The 19,073-nt window shown below is 39.1% G+C and overlaps 1 protein-coding gene and 1 long non-coding RNA gene across 2 annotated transcripts in view; both read right to left on the bottom strand.

Annotated features, from left to right (window-relative positions):
* The window catches only part of CHIC2 (cysteine rich hydrophobic domain 2), a 32,008-nt gene that overhangs the window by 8,152 nt on the left and 4,783 nt on the right, over window positions 1-19,073 (bottom strand). Inside the window, exons 2-3 of the mRNA XM_075752169.1 lie at window positions 16,139-16,193; window positions 15,834-15,989 (exon numbers count right to left, since the gene is read on the bottom strand). Of these exons, the coding sequence (XP_075608284.1) occupies window positions 15,834-15,989; window positions 16,139-16,193 (211 nt within the window). The remainder of the gene's footprint in view (window positions 1-15,833; window positions 15,990-16,138; window positions 16,194-19,073) is intronic.
* Window positions 8,585-12,194, bottom strand: LOC142601757 (uncharacterized). Its single transcript, XR_012835361.1, has 2 exons — window positions 9,192-12,194; window positions 8,585-9,084 (listed from the first exon to the last, which is right to left on the bottom strand). It is a non-coding gene; the product is annotated as an uncharacterized LOC142601757 (long non-coding RNA).

Raw genomic sequence — 19,073 nt, 5'->3', positions numbered from 1 at the left:
AGTCTGTGATTTGTATAAGGAGCAAACCCAATAATTAGGATTCTAAAGCAAAGTTTTACTGCCCACGTTGTCCACACTTGACACTTCAGATAAAGAATCCTGAAAGCTGTTCTGCACAGCTTTTTAGGATTATGCATGCAAGTATTAAAGGACATTCTGTGCTGTAAAGTTTCACAGCATTTTGAATATAATTATTCAGTTATATTTACATTTGAGAAATACATTCTGACATTTATGGTCATTTGACTGCCAGAATATATACTGCTTAGCTCTAAATGGGATTTGCTACTGACTATGAATAAAAAGAGGATAATTCATGGTGCCAGGTGTTAAGATGAGACCAACAGAGCTGCAGGTGCAAAAGGACAGAGCAATGACAAGGATCAAATACAACTTAGTGCAGCTGCAGCTTCCTTACAAGGCAGAGAGGGGTGAGGGGAAGGGATGAGAAAGCATCTTGCTGTTATTACTACAAAATACAAGTACTGTAAATGAACCTTAACAAATCAAACTAAATGCTCTTAGGAGAAAAAAGAATGTCAGAGCAAAATAAAAATTAGGCAACAAATTATTCATTTCCCACCAAATCTTAACATCTTGGTTTTCAAACATCAGTTCCTCTCTAGTTTAATGCCAAAGGGGTTGTGGGGAAACACATCTAAGCATGTACTGTGGTCACATGATTAAAAATTAGATCATTGCTATAAGTAATCATTACGCTGAATTTTTATTACATTTTCTTTTTAAAAGCGCAAGTCAAGGAATTATCAGAAGGTGGATGTGCCAGTGACTAATTTATCACACCAATTGGGAATTGAGTATTTTTGGGGTTATTGTTATTATTATGTTTTTAAAGACAGTGCCCTTTAACAATAATCAGTAGACCTCACTTGTTTCTTTGTAAAGATAGCCTTTTAGAGTCTGCTCTCCTTTTAAATGAAAATAGGGCAGCAGTTATGGTCACACTTTTGTTAATTTAGTTGCCAGTCAGCTCCAAATCAAAAGAAAATAAGGCTGCAGAGTGTAATTAACATTCAGTTCAGTCGTTTTGTCCCTTGTCTAGCCCCCAAGCTTTGTTAAAATTGCCATCTGAATGCTGAAGGCTGTAGGGAAATCGATTTGATTCTAATCGCACCATGAAAAGAACATGATCTAACTGCTTTCAGCCCTCCGTAAATCTGTACTAGGTCTTTAGCACAATGCAACTTCCAATTTAAAAAGCACTGAATGTCTCGTCAATGACTTTGTGAAGAAAAAAGAACAAGGAGCAGACATAAAAATTCCAATAGTTGTTTAAGCATTAAAGTTCATTTGCATCACAGCAAACCTGAAAAGGGCTGACCTCTCAAACCGCCTCTCAGGTCTATGAAGTTGTAGCCTTGACAAGCTCACATTGACAGAGCTCATTGACTCTGAAAGGCTACTCTATCAATGGTGAAAAATGGCAATAGGTTCTACTCTGAGCAGGCATCTGCCTGCCCACCCGCTGCTAAACCAATGGCAAAACTGATTCAAAACCTGAATCTACCTTGTAATCTTCCTTTCCAGGACCTTTTAATAATAGATTAAGATCACTATACAATTTAATTTCATTGTTTGTCCCAAAGAGTGTGAAAAACATCCAAGCTTTTCAAATTCCGATAAAATTACATATATATTACAATACATACACATAAATAAGAAATTGATAGGTAGTTATGCAGTATTAATTGGTTTATTTAAATAAAGAAGCCAGTTTAAAGTCATTTGACTAGGGTGAGGGAAAAACACATGCAGCCTCAAGACCACGATCATTTATGTTCCCAGAGCCTTAAATACAGTCCTTCCTGTGGTATAATTTGGGACAGTCATAGCTCCCAAACCACAGCATATTATCAATACAGAAATGTTAATGAAAATTAGACTGTACAATATTTCTGCAAACCTCAGAGCTTGGAATAAAAAGAAATTAATTAAACAGCATCACACAATTCACTATAGTAAGTTTTCTTCCTACTTGACAGGTGAAAAAAAGCACTTGCACGTGCAGCTTAATTAATCACTGCTCTTGACATCTCAATGATTTACAGTGAGGAGCAGGTGAGGATATACAAAACCAGAAAGGAACACTTGATTTGAGTGTAGCATTTCCAGCACACTAGGATGACAAGCTTATATATTCTATCAATGGCGTACAGAAAAACCCATACAGCAAATTATTTGTTAGCCACAACAAAAGCACAAATTAAGTGGAAGAGAGACTTGCTTATTAGGAAGATTTAATACTATCCAGCTTTTAAAATTTTTTTCTTAAAAAACCCAATCCAATATCTGAGCAAAGCTAAAACTGCAATTCAAGTACACTTTTTAGCATACCAATGACAAGAAAGTATGCTTTGTATCAGACTCCATGACAAAAGTAGATAGTCTTTAGTGTTATCCACAGAATTTTGTGAAACAGATGTCTTCAATCAACTATCAAGATGCAATGTTTAATGAAACATTTCTGTAAAATAACTGAGTCTTTAAAGGTATTTGAGTTTGACAGTATCTTTTGAAAGAAATCAGACTACCAAAAAAGCTCAACTCAGAACACACTTACACCAATGCTTATGGCTCCCAATTAAGTAAAATAAAGTTTTGCCCTTAAACATGGAAGAAAATAAAATAGGAAGACTAAGTATGAACTTTACCTGCAGAAACAAGGCAGTATTGAATACAAATAGCGCGTTACCTGTATTAACAACTGCAAGATCGCTCTGTTATGTCTTTGCAGTGTCTAGTTAAGTTAGCTTACAAATCCAGGTGCAGTTATGGGTCTGGACTAGGAGGCTGTGCAGCCACAGGGTCCCCTCTTGCAGTGCATGGCCTGGAACATGCACTGCTACACTAAACCCTACTAGTGAATGGGCCAAAGCCACCTCAACTCCTGCTGTAAATCAGTGAATGACTGCTACAATATTAAACAAAAGGATCTTACATGACTCCCAAAATGGTGCTAATTTGAGTACCTCCCTTTGCCAGGAAACAACATGGAGGGTAACAACAGCATCCTCCACTATCAATTTTATTCGTAGTTGTCTGGGAACAACAGAAGAATCTCCATGCATTTGATCTTTGACTTCTCATCTGAAAACTCCAAAACATACGTAAATATAGTGCAATGTTAGTCCAATAAATAGTACGTGGAGATTTTCAAATTCTTTCATATAAAACTTTACCACAATCAAGTATTAATAATTTAGAATATTGCCCTGAAAAAATACACTTTATGCTCAAATTTAAAAATACAAAGCGATCAATTTAAGCAGGTTTTTGTTGATGCTCATATGGCCAGAATTTTTATTATACCCCCCCCCCGCCCCCCCGGAAGAAAGGCAAAGGATCCTATTAGAAGTCTGAACTATACCGTCTCCACTCACTCAAAGAGAGAAATGATGGAAGCAGGAATTTCTGTTCCTTCCCCAAAGATATACCTGATTACAAAATTTATACCCAAGTAATTTATTTATCAGCAAAATGAAATATAAAGTTAGAAGACAATCGAGTCACACAACTGTACGCTCACTTTCAACATGCCAGAACATCCCCCAAGTCAAAATTGAGGCCTATATTGGTGCCACGAAAATGCCAAAGCTGTACTCGGAACATGCATAACTGAATTATATATATCTTTATTTGTGCTGAGAAACTCTTCATCTTGAACACTGTATCACAAATAAACCATTTAGAAACTGTAATTTGGTAGGATTCCCATCTTACTGAGGAATTCTCTATTTGTGAAGGGCAAAGATGACGAAGATGAAATCTGAGTTGATTTCAGATCCTGACATCCTGGAATACCTGCTTCAGCACATACAGTGGTTTGAAAAGGTGTCTGTTCATGCACATAGGCATATCTTGCATCATCTTTCCTATTAGTAGCTAGAATATTTCTTACTAGAGACTATAGTAAGGGCACTCATCCCAGAAGCCACTGCAGCATCCATGCAAGAGAGTGAAACTTACTACACAGATTGAAGAATATCTGGAAATAAATGTAGCATTCTGGTGCTTTTTGTATGATCTTGAAATAACTGCCTTGTCCAACAGGATTACTACTGCTGCATCTTGTCTTGCCTTACAGATGATGCTGGGTAGAAAACGAGCCCAGACCAAAGCACATATCAAAGCTCCCAATCAGGTAAAGAACAATATAATCAGCAGAATTCTGAAGCAGAAGAACTGACATCATCAAGTTGACCTCAGGAAATTTCCCATTCTAAAAGACAGCCCTGAGGATACTGTCCCATGTCCTCACATGATCCATAAACTGACCTAATTTGTACAGGCCTCAACCCTGGGTTGGTACATCAGAGAGATGAATTTAAAACTTAAGGAATCAAATCAGATCAACTACTTTCTGGAAAGGTCTCTTCCACCACATTGCCTGCTGATATGAAGAGGAGAGCAGCATTATTTTACGTTACTGCATGTAACAGTCTTCAATATCTAAGCCAAAGTCAATTCCTCAGAGACTCTGATTACCTTGATTCTCAAACTCCTAGACTGTTTAACAAAGCACTAAAGCCATGAAATACGTGGAGAATGGAGAAGGTGTACAGAAAGATACACCCAATGTACATTATCCAGGAGTACAATGGAGAACATCTTGTAGTATTATCACAAAGATATTAATTGATAGATACTGGATGAGTATTTTCCAAAGTCATTTTAGTCTGCAGTAGAAACATCAGGCAGAGAGAAATTATCAAGGAAAGTTCCTAAAAGTTGATTACAAAAGTCTTATATAAATTTCCTTTCAAAAAAAGGTAATCCAAAAAGACTCAAGATGCTAAGGCCACTGGATATTTTAGCTGTCCTAGAAGAGCTAAGTCACCAAATAAGTGTAGCTAGCTACTTTGTGTAATGAGATGACAGCAACTACAGCCAACCATTGTGGAAAGTTCATACTATTGAGAAGCCTTGTAGAAGAAATGGTCTTGACCTTGGCAAAATTAACACACCTCCCTTGAGAAGGCCTGAGATGTGGAAAAACGCTTTTCACAGATTCACAAATGTTGAACGATCCATGAAGCATCAGGATTGTAACTAATGTTGTTTGAATTTGTAAAGAAAGATTTTTAGCTCTTCTATTCTAGGATTAAATTCTAGCTCCAATTCTCAGTCATTATAAGGGGAAAAAAACCCCACCAAACAAAAACCACACAAACATGAAGCTTCATTCCCTCCAAACAAATTATTCAAATCCAGCAACAAATTATTCAAATGACAATCTAAAGCATCCACCTTCTGCTGAAGGACGTTCTCACAGAAAGGGTCACAGAAAATAAACACATAATATAGACTTGACCATAACAGGGATGAAAATAGGATTGAATCTCCACCAAATAAATCCACTGTGGGAAATTATGAATTAAACATGGATAAAAATTTGGGTGTCCACCATTTATTTCCAAAATATCTAGTAGTATGCCATGGAATACAGTTCAAGGCCAGTGCAGGTGGAAAAACTAAAGCATCTCAGGTTACATCTCTATAAGAAAGTGAAACTGTGCCCAGAAACATTACCATTCACTTGAAGACAGCTGGCAGGGAACAGGTTACATCTGTATCAGTAAGTTTCATAACATCCAAATCATTCATAGTGCCTGGAGCATCCTGATAATGCCTAGAAACTCTTACACAATACAGACCCAGAGACTGTCAAGGACCTCTGTAAGAGTACAAACTATAAAGAGCCAATTCCTAGGAACACTCCCAGGTTTAATTTATTAGTACGTAGGAAGCATTTGACTCCTGTTGTTCAGAGTGTCTAAGGGCAGGGGCCAAGAATGGAAGAGAAGCTACATGGTCGAAAGACGGGAAGGCAGCTCAATTTAACAAAATAACTCTAGAAGGCCCTGTAAAATCCAACGCTTCACTAGCGTGCATGCTGAAGAGAATGATCCCTCTGAAACTGAGAGCCCCTACAGTGCCTTGCCTGTCTAGGATTGAACCAGAAATCCCAAGAAGGTTGATCCTGTAGCTAGTTAGCCAATTTAGAAAAAAATAAGTCTGGCTACGTAAAAAATATTTTCCATCACCATCATCATTATCGTTCAAAATTCAGCAATTTATTCCAAAATGCGGCAAAAAACTTCTATGGGGAACAAAATTAAAAGTAACCAGTCCCTTTCCACTTTATATGCATGTTTGGTACAGTAGAGGACTTATCAACTCCTTCAGTCTTCTCTTTTGTAGCGCTGCCCTCCTCATCTACCCAACTGTTTTGTTAGGAGTCATGTTTCTTCAACTACTTTTTTATTGTTGTTAAATAACGAGTTACTTTATTTATACATAGTGCTTGAGTTCCTGAGAGTGCTCTACTTACACAGAAAATAACGTTTTACCCTGATTTGTTTAACAAAGTGAAGAAGTAAATACATCCCAGAGCAAGACTACTTTGAAAAAAAGCAAGAGGCACAGAATTGTCACTACCTCACACTTGCCAGCAGCTCGTTGTAGTTTTATGTTTCGTTTTATAGTAACATAGTCTCGCAAGTTATTGTGAAGTGCTTTCTACTTATTTTTAATTTTATAATATGAATTTCAGATAATTTTGCATTCCAATTCTTTCCTCAACAGTGGTTGCATATGCTCTCTATTTGGCATCATCTACAAGTTGCTAAAGACAGATTCTTAAAAATGACCCTTCCTAACCCAATTTCCAAATCTGACAACTAGCTAGAGCATTTTTAGCATGCTTTTTCAAAATAGCTCTATACAAATTTCAATTTAGCTCACATTGCTTTTTTCAGAAACGTGTCAAATTGGACATGAAAAACAATATAAAAACCAATATTAAAACCAAACCACTGCATGATCTATGGCTCCCTCTATATACCTTAGCTATCACAATGTAAAAGGCGCTATGATATGGAAATGTTAACCCTACATGTATTATTTTGATTAATATCAGAATGTTCAGATATCATTCTAATTACAAATGCAAATTAGAATATTCACTATAGAAACTAAAGATATATACTGCATTTAAGATTAACATAAAAGTTACTATTAATAATATATGGAATTACAAATTTAACTTTAGAATACATATTTTTGAAATACTAAAGGATTTGCACTTGACCTATAAAGAAACAAACTAATATTTTGTTACTTGTATTTGTACATATCTTTCATGCCAATCTTATTGCCCTGCTCCCCCCAAGTAGGTTTGCAAATTAAAACCACAGTGTGCTCTGAAGGAAATAAAATCTGATTTCAGAGATAAGAAAAAAAAATAATCACAGTGCTATACACATGATGATTTCACATTTACAGTGTTCTACAAGCTTTAAGTTCAGTATGTGGAAGACTTAGTGACTCTTCTGACCAAAATTATGGTGAACAATTTTTACATAAAAATATATCAGGTCTGAATCTTCTTTTAAAGTTTTAATTTCATAGCTAATATTAAAAAAAAAAAAAGAGATAACTTTAAAGACCTCTGAATATATTTGAAGACAATGGTCAAGAATGCATATAGGATACATACAAGCTCTACTTTAAATAAGTTTTACTAAGCTGACTAGAGCCAATAGAGACACCACACGTGTTCTGGTTAGGATAAACACAATAAATACATCACAGTTTTAAAGATTCTTCCAAACTGAATTACAATGTAAATTGTCACAACAGAGACTTCAAAAAACAAGACACTGTCAGTCCTATGTAATTGCCTTGAGGAATGGCTTGGAAAAGCATTATGGTATTAGAGTATCTCCAGTGCCAAGTCTCCGACAGAAAGGCAGAGGAGAAAATACATCTTTCCTTCAGTTTTGAAAATAAATATAATGTATTCATAGCTTCAATAAACTGAGTTAATGTATTTTAACTTCAGTATCATCCACTGACAAGCAAGACTACTGTATTTAAGAACATTCTTTCCAGCTCCTCTACCACATATTGAATTTAATCAATACTTTGGAAGTTGAAATTAGCTTATGTTTATACAGCACTCTGAAGATGTAAACTGCTACGTTAGTGACCACTAATGATGAGGCTTAAGCAGCATTCATCAGCTTTGTGTGAATTCACAAACAAGTAGCTCTTGAAAGTATTACAGATTGCTTTTAAATATCTCATTCTACTCATTTTAAGAGATTGCCCACAAACCTTCTGAAACATGCAATTTACGTGTACAATATCAGCTTTTAAGAAATCTAGCAATTGTATGATAGCTTTCATTGTTACCATTTCTGTTGAAATTATTTATCCTATTTACACATTGGGAACCACAGCATTTAGTTAATACTGAAAATGAGTGTCAATTCATTTGAAAAAGTAGCTTCAAATGGGCACCTCAGCCTGTAGTGCTTTTGGAATTCTAATTTACTATGTCATTCTTTTTATTTAAAGAACAATAACTTAAAGACTTAATGTTCATTTGTACAATCTGGAACTTGTCCCAGAAAGGATAGTACAATCTGACTAAAACTGCTGAAGATCATTGATGATCTAAATCTGCAAATGAGGGACTGTATTTCCTGTAATTTTCTTGCAGCTTTTATTCATTAAAATCGAATCAAGACCACATAAAAGGAGAGCGGCAATAAAGATATTGAATTAAATTAAACATTTATTCCACTGGTGAAGAGTAGTAGGCTTTTTCTCAAATACCTCAATGCAAAAGAAAGGAAACAATACTGTACAAAGACTTCCAAAACTAGTATTGAACAAAGCACTGAAAAGAAAAATACACTGAAGGGAAAGCTTTCATTGCATGGAAATGCATTAAAGTGATATAATTAACAATTAACCTTTAAGTCTGTGAATTAATAAATTCCTGGTTTGAAGCACCTGCTGATTTAAGGAGACAAATCTGGAACTTATTTTTCACTGCACAAAAATAAGCATATATTTCCATTATACACAAACTTTCAATGATTGCCTGTAATTTCAAAAAAATCATATTTACATTTGTGATAACATTCCCATGTTAGAATTAAAGTCAATGAAAGGCAGTAAAAATACAGAGAAAGATTAAGAGAATTATTATAACTTCACAAACTCTGAAGCTGCAGCTTTCATTTTGTCTACATGAATCTTAAAAAAATGTTTCTCTGAAAGAGCTGAAAAAAAATATACCAGCAATTTAAGAGCACGGAAGACTGATTCAGCCTCATTAAAACAGGCGTTTCTTCATTGGTCATTCTGAGAAAAATGACTCTTCTATATTAAAAGTAAGCAATTGTATAATTGAAACTGTTGTTTCATTTAATAAAATCCTTAACTTGAAACACTCCCACTTGTTAGATCACTCTATATGCAATTCAATCAAATAAATTTGTTATTCTCCTATTTCAGTAGGAAAGGACAAAGAATAAGGCTAGTATATTTTTACTGTGCGATTAAAACATGTTCTACACAAGTTTCAGTTCTACATAGGAACACTCCCATCCTGCTTGCAGAAATCAAACTCTCTAATTATATTATCTTGGGAGTCTTTTACGATCACTGCAGCAAAAGATGTACCACAGGAGAGTTCCAAGTAACTGTCCTTTCAGTCGGAATCACTTAGGACAGGGCTGAATTAGCAAAGCTCTCTGGGCAACACTTCGCAGACAAGTGCAGGTACAGTAAAATAAGTAACCTTTTATTTACTGTTCATTTGTTATAATTGTTTTACAGCATAAGTGTCAGTGGGAAAGAATCCATTGTATCTAAAAGCTGAAGGGAAGAAACAGGCACATCATCCTGGATCCCTGTTTCCTGAAGAAGACAGTCCTGGCTGTTGTGACTACACCTATAGCTGGAGTCTGGCCAGTGAGAGGAGATCTGAAGAAGTCAAAGCATGGAAGATCATCTGATCAACACAACCCTCCTCCAACGCACAGTGAAGTCAGAGACAAGCACTACAAGAGTTCAAATCTAAGTGATTACTTTGCACTGAACACATTAGCCTGCCTTGTATCAGCAAAACCGTGGCACTGGCAGCAACCCAAAATGGTCTATGGATTTACATTTTTTTTAGTGGAAGAACATGAAGTTGCTTCTTGTCACTGGAATCTACAGAGCAAATTACAGACTGAAACCTAGATTAATCAAGTTGTATTCACAATTGCTGTCAATTTGCTGAGCAGCTCCAGGTAATTCACATCATGCACTGTCTCTCACCTTCCTGATTTCTAGGAAAATACATACGATTAGTTTCCTGCACTTGTCATAGCACTTTGACATAACATGATGGAAAGTTCTGTACAAAAGAAAAAACTTACAAGCTTGTGGATGCAATTCAATACTGAGATCTTAAAGGGTACACAACCTGTAATTCCAAATAAGAGAGATTTAAAGGATTTAAATCACTTTGTACTTTCCTGATTTGGGTCTACGAGGAAATAAAGTTGAATCCATCCATACCTATTCAAGCGGCACTAACTTTTCACTGCTTTTCTATGAGTAGCAGCCCTGACTAGAATCATCACAAATTCTTCTGCTTGTTTCCTATACTAGAATTTCCAAATATGTCCTTGAAAATATTCCACAGCTTTCCTCCTTACTTCCTGTACCAGGAAAAAAAGTCTTTCCCAGCCAGGTCCAGGATTAAGAGTTATAGTTTAAGCATTCTTGTCCCTTTCAGTTTGTCTTTAAGAACACAACTTAATTCTTCTCTATATTATACTCTCCAGATGTCCAACCAACACCAAGTTCTGGGTTCTCTGACAGGCAATCCTCTAAGCAGACATCCATCTGCTGAGCTGCTGACATGGACAAATGATGCTGTCACAAGAGCTGAAGTCTCCAGATTGAAAATAATTGAAGTCATTCTGGAGAAATACTCCAACTGCCTAAACACAAGTATTCAGGCCCATCAGTGCCTAGCACCACCGTGCCATCCACAGTGGCACAAGATTCTGTATTTAGGCAGCTGAGTCCTAACCTCAATTTCACTAATGCTGGCCATCCAAGCTTGAGCCCAAGTCACCCAATCTTAAGCGCAGGAAAAGGCGCAAAGGTCCTTAAATGTCTCCTGGCATCAGCTTTAACAGCAAAAATGCAACAGTTACTGACAGTCTGGGTCATACCTCTAGGATGACTTCTGCAACTTCAACCCCAACTTTCTGTCCTTGCTCCTGATGTTCTCTTTCCAAGACTTCTGTCTTTATGCAGTCAGTATATTACAGCAACAATTATACCACTAACTTCTTTCCAGGCTCCTCTGAAGAGACTATCCATGGGTTTGTTTTTTTTGGGGTGGGTTTGTTTTTTTTTTCCAGATTTATCCTTTAAGAGTTAAGGTAAGCTCCCTTCCAATCCCACACAAACTTCAACAGAAGCAGTTCTCTAACTGTTGTCTCATCGGGTTCCTACACAGAACCTCCTTCCTCAGCTTCAGACTCTGTTTTCTGGCCCCAGATGCTACAAGCCCTTGCCTCTTCCTGACTTTGTTTAACAATGTATAAAAAGTTGATTATTTGTGACTTCTGGCAATAGATTAAGAGGTCTCAGTTTAGAAGAACCTCAATCCATCCCACTCCTACCAGTTTGATGCCAGTGCCAGCAATAGATGCCCAGAGCCGGGAGAAGAATCACAGGTCAGCTGAAGAGCACCTGAAGTGCAGCACAAAGGAATTCCAGTCAGTCAGTCAGCTTCACTGGGGGCCCAACTTAAATGCCTCTATGCAAACGCATGGGGAATAAACAAGAGCAGCTGTAAATGTGTGCGTGCCTGCAGGGCTGTGATCTTATTGGCATCACGGAGACTTGGTGGGATGGCTCCTATGGCTGGAGTGTTGGAATGGAAGGACACAGGCTCTTTAGGAAGGACAGGCAGGGGAGACAAGAATGGAGTGTCACCCTCCATGTCAGTGACCAGCTGGGGTGCATGGAGCTCTGCCTAGGGATGGATGAGGAGCTGACTGAGAGCTTATGGGTCAGGATTAAAGGGAGGGCAGGGACAGGGGACATTATAGTGGGGGTCTGCTACAGGCCGCCTGACCAGGAAGACCGAGTGAATGAGGCCCTCTATAGAGAGGAGCAGCCTCACATTCACAAGCCCTGGTCCAACCACCCTGATATCTGTTGGAGGGACAACACAGCAGTGCATAAGCAATCCAGGAGGTTCCTGGAATGCATTGATGATAACTTCCTCCAAGTGACAGAGGAGCCAATGGGGAGAGATGCCATGCCAGACCTTGTTCTCTCCAACAAGGAGAGGCTGATGGGGCATGTGAAGCTCAAGGGCAGCCTTGGCCACAGTGACCATGGAATGGTGTTCAAGATTCTTACGGCAGCGAGAAGACTGCACAGCAGGCTCACTACCCTGGACTTCAGGAGAACAGACTGTGGCCTCTTCAGGGAATCTGCTTGGTGCAGTACCATGGGACAAAGCCCTGGAGGGAAGAGGGGCTCAAAAAGTTGGTTAGCATTCAAGGATCACCTCCTCCAAGCTCAGGAGTGATGCATCCCAGCAAAGAGGAAGTCAGGCAAAAATGCCAGGAGGCCTGCATGGATGAACAAGGAGCTCCTGGGCAAACTCAAACACAAAAGGAAGCCTACAGAGGGTGGAAGCAAGAACAGGTAGCCTGGGAGGCATACAGAGAAATTGTTTGAGCAGCCAGGGATCAGATTAGAAAAGCTAAAGCTCTGACAGAATTAAATCTGGCCAGGGATGTTAAGGACAACAAGAAAAGTTTATATAGGTATCTCAGTGTTAACAGGAGGACAAGGGAAAACATGGACTCCCTCCAGAATGAAACAGGCAATCTGGTTACCCAGGATATGGACAAGGCTGAGGTACTCAATGACTTCTTTGCCTCAGTCTTCACCAGCACGTGCTCTAGCCACAGAAGGCAAAGGCAGAGACTGAGAGAATGAAGAACTGCCCACCGTAGGAGAAGATCAGGTTTGAGACCATCTAAGGAACCTGAAGGTGCACAAGTCCATGGGACCTCATGAGATGCTTCTGTGGGTCCTGAGGGAACTGGTGGATGAAGTTGCTAAGCCACTATATTTGAGAAGTTGTGGCAGTCTGGTGAAGTTCCCACTGACTGGAAAAGGGGAAACAACCCTCATTTTTAAAAACGGAAAAAAGGAAGACCCAGAGAACTACAGGCCGATCAGTCTCACCTCTGTGCCTGGCAAGATCACGGAGCAGATCCTCCTGGGAACTATGCTCAGGCACATGGAAAATAAGGAGGTGACTGGTGACAGCCAACATGGCTTCACTAAGGGCAAATCCTGCCTGACAAATTTGGTGGCCTTCTATGACGGGGTTACAGTCTTGGTGGATAAGGGAAGAACAACTGATGTCATCTACCTGGACTTGTGCAAAGCATTTGACATTGTCCCGCACGACATCCTTGTTTGTAAAATGGAGACATGGATTTGACGGATGAACCACTTGGTGGATAAGGAATTGGCTGGATGGTCGCACTCAAAGAGTTGTGGTCAACGGCTCAATGTCCAAGTGGAGAACGGTGACAAGTGGTGTTCCTCAGGGGTCAGTATTGTGAGCGGCACTGTTTAACATCTTTGTCTGTGACATGGACAGTGGGATCGAGTGCACCCTCAGCAAGTTTACTGATGACACCAAGCTGTGTGGCGTGGTCGACACGCTGGAGGGAAGGGATGCCATCCAGAGGGACCTTGACAGGCTGGAGAGATGGGCCCATGAGAACCTCATGAAGTTCAACTAGGCCAAATGCAAGGTCCTGCACATGGGTCAGGGCAATCCTAAGCACAACTACAAGCTGGGCGGAGAATGGACTGAGAGCAGACCTGAGGAGAACGACTTGGGGGTGCTGGTGGACGAAAAGCGCAACACGACCCAGCAACATGTGCCTGCAATGCAGAAAGCCAACTGTATCCTGGGCTGCATCAAAAACAGCGTGACCAACAGGTCAGGGGAGGTGATTCTCCCCCTCTGCTCTCCTGCTCTCTCTAGGCCCCACCTAGAGTACTGTGTTCAGCTCTGGAGTCCCCAACAGGACACAGAGCTTTTGGAGTGAGTCCAGAGGAGGGCCACGAAGATGATCAGAGGGCTGGAGCACCTCTCCGATGAGGACAGGCTGAGAGAGTTGGGGTGGTTCAGCCTGGAGAAGAGAAGGCTCCGGGGAGACCTTATTGCAGCTTTCCAGTACCTGAAGGGGACCTACAGGAAAGATGGGGAGGGGCTCTTTACAAGGGCATGCAGTGATAGGACAAGGGGTAATGGGTTTAAGCTGAAGGATGGTAGATTTAGATTAGATATTGGAAAGAAATTCTCTACTGTGAGGTTGGTGAGACAATGGAACAGGTTGCCCAGAGAAGCTGTGGATGCCCCCTCAGGCAGTGTTCAAGGCCAGGTTGGATGGGGCTTTGGGCAACCTGGTCTGGTGGAGGGTGTCCCTGCCCATGGCAGGGGGGTTGGAATTAGATCATCTTTAAGGTCCTTTCCAACCCAAATCATTCTATGATTCCATGATTACAAGATAAGGGCTTTTGGCATCAGCCCCTACCATGTCATATCCTGCTATCATTTCCTGCTACAACAGTACATTATGTGAGAAAAACAGGTTAAACTAAAGAGCACCAAAAGCTTTCTCCTTTAAAAGTTAAACGTGAACAGTAGCAATGCAAGCTTTCGTTGTGTTTGTTACAAACAGAGCTAGGCCTAGAACGGTAAAGGTAGTCTTCTCTGTAATCTAGTTAAGTCACCAACTTATCAGTTGAAGCAATCAGCAAATTCTAATTTCTTGTAACAGACTTTCAGGATATGCATGTACAATCAGCCTACAGCACACTGACTAGTTTGTGACAGCTTAAAGACTTTTTTTTCTCTCCACAGACTCCAACCTTACCAGGAGGCTTTTCTATCTTATTTTGTACACAATTAAAACTAGCCTTAAGTAATCTCTCAAAGGGACTACATATTAAGAACTTAACACAGAAAGTTAGATGATACAAAAACGCATACATATTTTGTTATGATCAGTGCTCATCCTACAAATATATTTTTAGAATGCCTTGATTTACTGACCCTGCAAAATGAGGACTTTGATAAAGAAAATCATGATGATGTTCAGTGTGCTGAATTGTACACAATCTGTAGTATTAAGAGGTATTACACGAGATAGAATATACACAAGCCTTGATATCAAATGGAAAGACAAACAGTACTAATAGGAGAGGATGTGGAGGCACAGAGACTTCTTGCAAAGTAGTGAAATTGGACTAGCCAAAGACAATTGTTATACACATGAAAACAGAAGAGATGGGTGGGTACCTTAATTAACTGCTCTGAGGGAAGGGAAGTGAAAAATAGGTGTGTGAGCTTCTGTTGTGAACAATACACTAAGCATAAAGTGTACACAGACAAAACACGACTTTCTAGTTCTTAATGTGAAAAACAAAATCTTACTCATCTACAGCTTGGAAGGAAAATCCAAAAAGAAACATCAATTACCTTTTAAAAAATTGCCTTAAAGAAAAATATATGGCTCTTTGGGCCACAGTGTAATCAGAAGCTCCTCAAAACAAACTGCCACTCAATCACCGCCAAATTCTGATAATCCCGAATAGTGTATCACAGAGAAGATGCAGCTATTAGAAAAGTATGTTGAAAGTTACTTCAGTAATAGTAAGTGCTGTACAGTACATGGTTCTAGCAGAGACATTCAGCTATACTACCACTTAGTGAGTTATAAGCTCAAAATTCTGACTGGTGTCTGTTGTAATTTTAACTAGTATGACAGACAAAATGTATGAAATCAAACTGATTTAAGTAAGTTCTAGCACACAGTGCTTAAAGATGGGAGAGATAAAAACAAAATGAGAACGCAACCAGTACAATTATAACTATCAAAAACTATAAGAATAGTTCAACTTACTCTTTTACTGAGGCAGATAACTGGCCACATACTACAACCTAAAGTGCAGCAGCAGCAAAGGCATCCACAAAGTAGCCATCGTACATTAACTGGAAGGTTCTTCTTAAGACAACTGTTAACTCTACTGATGCTGGCTTTAAATTCTTCGGGTGCAACCTACAAGGGGGGGGGAAAAGAAAACAAAACCAAAAAACTAGTACCACAGCAGTGCGATCTATTACTCTTACAATGGACTATACCTGGAACTCTTGTTTTTGTAATATAATCTTAACTCTAATTCCAAATTCCTACACACAGATACTCACCTTTCCAGTTAAAGATGAAGGAAATTCTGCTTCAAATTTGTTGCTTAGTCCAAACCTGCAAAAACAAAATGAAAATCATACCAAAATTATCAATAACCTAAATCCATGCCACAACTTACAAACACCTCGTAACACTCTCAGGGTCCATATCAGAAAGGCATTAATTTCAGGAAAAATAGTTGGTATTAAAAGTAATTCCTAAAATTATGCTAACAGAGAGAAGTACACCACTATACACAGTTTGAAATCCACCTTGCTTATAGTCTCCTCAAAGTTCTGTGGATACTATCAACTCTTTCCCAAACTCAGCAAAATATTTATAAGCAATAGTGTGAAGTGTAATAAATGAAGAGAAGTATGTAAAGGGGGAGAGGAAGTAAGTTAATGTCACAGTTTGAATTACCACCACTCGCCTCCTCCACCAGTACAGATCTATCTTGAAGAAAAGCTCATCCAGTGCTACTCCACTCAGGCCCTGCTAAGTAACTGTTCTAAGCATAATCAATACCAGCTTGTTTATTCAGAAAAAAGTACACTAGTAAGTTTCAGAACACAAAATGCTACCTAACAAAACATGATTTAAATGCTAACTAATTTGAAAGAAACATACAGATTGCAAATGTAAAGCTATGAAGGGGTTTGAGATAGGCTGGAGTTACTGACAATTCTGGGTTTCAGAAGAACTAAAGATTAGAAGAGTTTCACCTCGTCTATAAAAAAAAAATGTTTTCTATCTTACAGTTGGCTGGTTGGGTTCAGGAATGTATGAACCTCAAAGAAAATCTGAATATTTTATGGCATCCAGTCTGGGCAATAACTTCTAATAGGGACTACACAGTCTAACAAAGCCATTAATAAAACCATATGACTGGCTACTAATTTGGTAAACAGCAGTGTAGTTTCATTTGTCATTAATAACCTTCTGAATATAAACCAAAGTAGTCTTACTATCAGATACTACAAACAACCCAAATCAGAAATTAAACTGCTCAAGACTTGAATACCGGCAGCAAGATCTATCACACACAGCTCAGTTGTGTGCACAAAAGTTTACCTGAGCCTTGAGAGTTGAAGAATTTAAAGACATAATTTGCTTTGACAGTATGTTTATTGAGCAGCTAAGCATTTCTTATGGTTGGTATATTTTTTTCTTACTGAACTGAATGATCTGATGCCAATGGAGAACCTTGTCCAAGTACTCAAATAGGCAGTTAAGTGCTGTACCAATGGTGAGCCACTGTGGAAAGACCTCACGAAACCCAGTGAACAAGAGGTGGCAGATGAGCTTCTGTGTAGATAAATAAGAGGTGCTGAATCTTGGGAAAGTTAAACTATGCTTATGCAACACTCAACTAAAGTTTGGCAGCTACAATTCACGAGAGAGATCTTTTATCACCACTCATGATTCTCTTAACACCAGCTCAATGCAAGCAGCAGGCACCACAAATGGGAATAAAATGCTGGGCACCACTACATTACATTAAGGTGATTAAGAACAAACAGAGAAGACATCATTTTCATTCTCCATAAAACCCTCATATACTCACATATTCAGTACTGGGTGCAGTTCTGGCCTCCACATTTCATGGAAGACTTGGTCAAGTTAAGAGAAAGCAGAGAGAAGGAAGAGTAATATAATTAAGGGAATAAAGCAGCTGCCTTAGGAAGCTAACAAGGCTGACACTACTTTGGAAAAGAAAGCTGAGGGGGGTATATGATCAAAGTGCAAAGATTCAGAAAGGCAGTGGATAAGGTGAATGATTAACTGCTAATCACCAAAGCCCACAACAGAGGGCACTCACTGAAACTAGTAGGAAATTGGTTTAAAACAGATAAAAAAAAATACTTTAAGCTGCAAGTAGCAAGGTTTGTTTCCACTTGAGATTAGTGACACATCTGTGCCAACAGATTTGAAGAGAGATTACACAAGTTCCCTCACAAAGAGACGCTAAAGGAAAGATGATGTTGAAGTACACATCACCTCACACAACTGCAGATGCCAGAGAGTACGAGCAGAATGGACACCAGGAACAGCTAGACTTGCATGCAACCCATAAGTAACAATGCCTATTGCCACAGTTTGCAACAGCATGCTGGGTTAGACAGTTTATGAACTTGACGCTGCAGGTGACTTTTACATACGGTCTTAAGGAAAAGTAAACAAGTCATCTCCCTACCATTGACTGCAGGCAGTAGAATCACAGAATGGTCTGGGTTGGAAGGGACTTCAAAGATCATCTAGTCCAACCACCCTGTCAGGGGCAGGGACATCTTCCACTAAATCAGGTCGCTCAGTGCCCTTTCCAACCAGACCACACTTTCAATAATGGGGCATCCACAACTTTCCTTGGGCAATCTGTTCCAGTGTCACACCACCCTCATCATAACACTTCTTCCTTATAGTCACTCTAAATCTACCCTCTTTCTGTTTAAAACCATTGCCCTTTGTCCTGTCACTACACGCCCTAGAAAAAGTCTTTCACCATCTTTCTTATAAGACTCCTTTACATATTGAAAGGCTGCAAAAAGGTCTCCCCATACACCTTACTTACACATAAGTTACCTAGCATATCTGAGTATTTGTAATTAGAATAGTAAGTCTGCAACTCCTACAAATCCCTCAACACTAGGGAAGTAACAAATGAAAATTGTTAACCAGAGAAATATATGGCAAATTTACCAGTTCAACACAGAACAAAGAAAACCCATACATATTGGAAACCCATACATATTTTCTACCACTGAAAATCTTGTTGAATACTCCATGCAGGAGGACCATCCACCCTTCCCCCAAAATCCTGAGTGAAAGCAAGTGCTGAGGCAAAAGATATGTAAACATCAGAAAGAAGTGTCATGCCCAATCAGTTAAGCTACTTAAAATTGCCAGTAGGTTGAAGTGGGAACCAAAGCCTGAAAACCCTTGGATCCATATACA

Source organism: Balearica regulorum, chromosome 4 (genome assembly GCF_011004875.1).
Source record: "Balearica regulorum gibbericeps isolate bBalReg1 chromosome 4, bBalReg1.pri, whole genome shotgun sequence".
Classification (NCBI taxonomy): domain Eukaryota; kingdom Metazoa; phylum Chordata; class Aves; order Gruiformes; family Gruidae; genus Balearica; species Balearica regulorum.
Note: the sequence above shows the minus strand (reverse complement) of the source record. Positions and strands in the feature narration are given on the sequence as shown.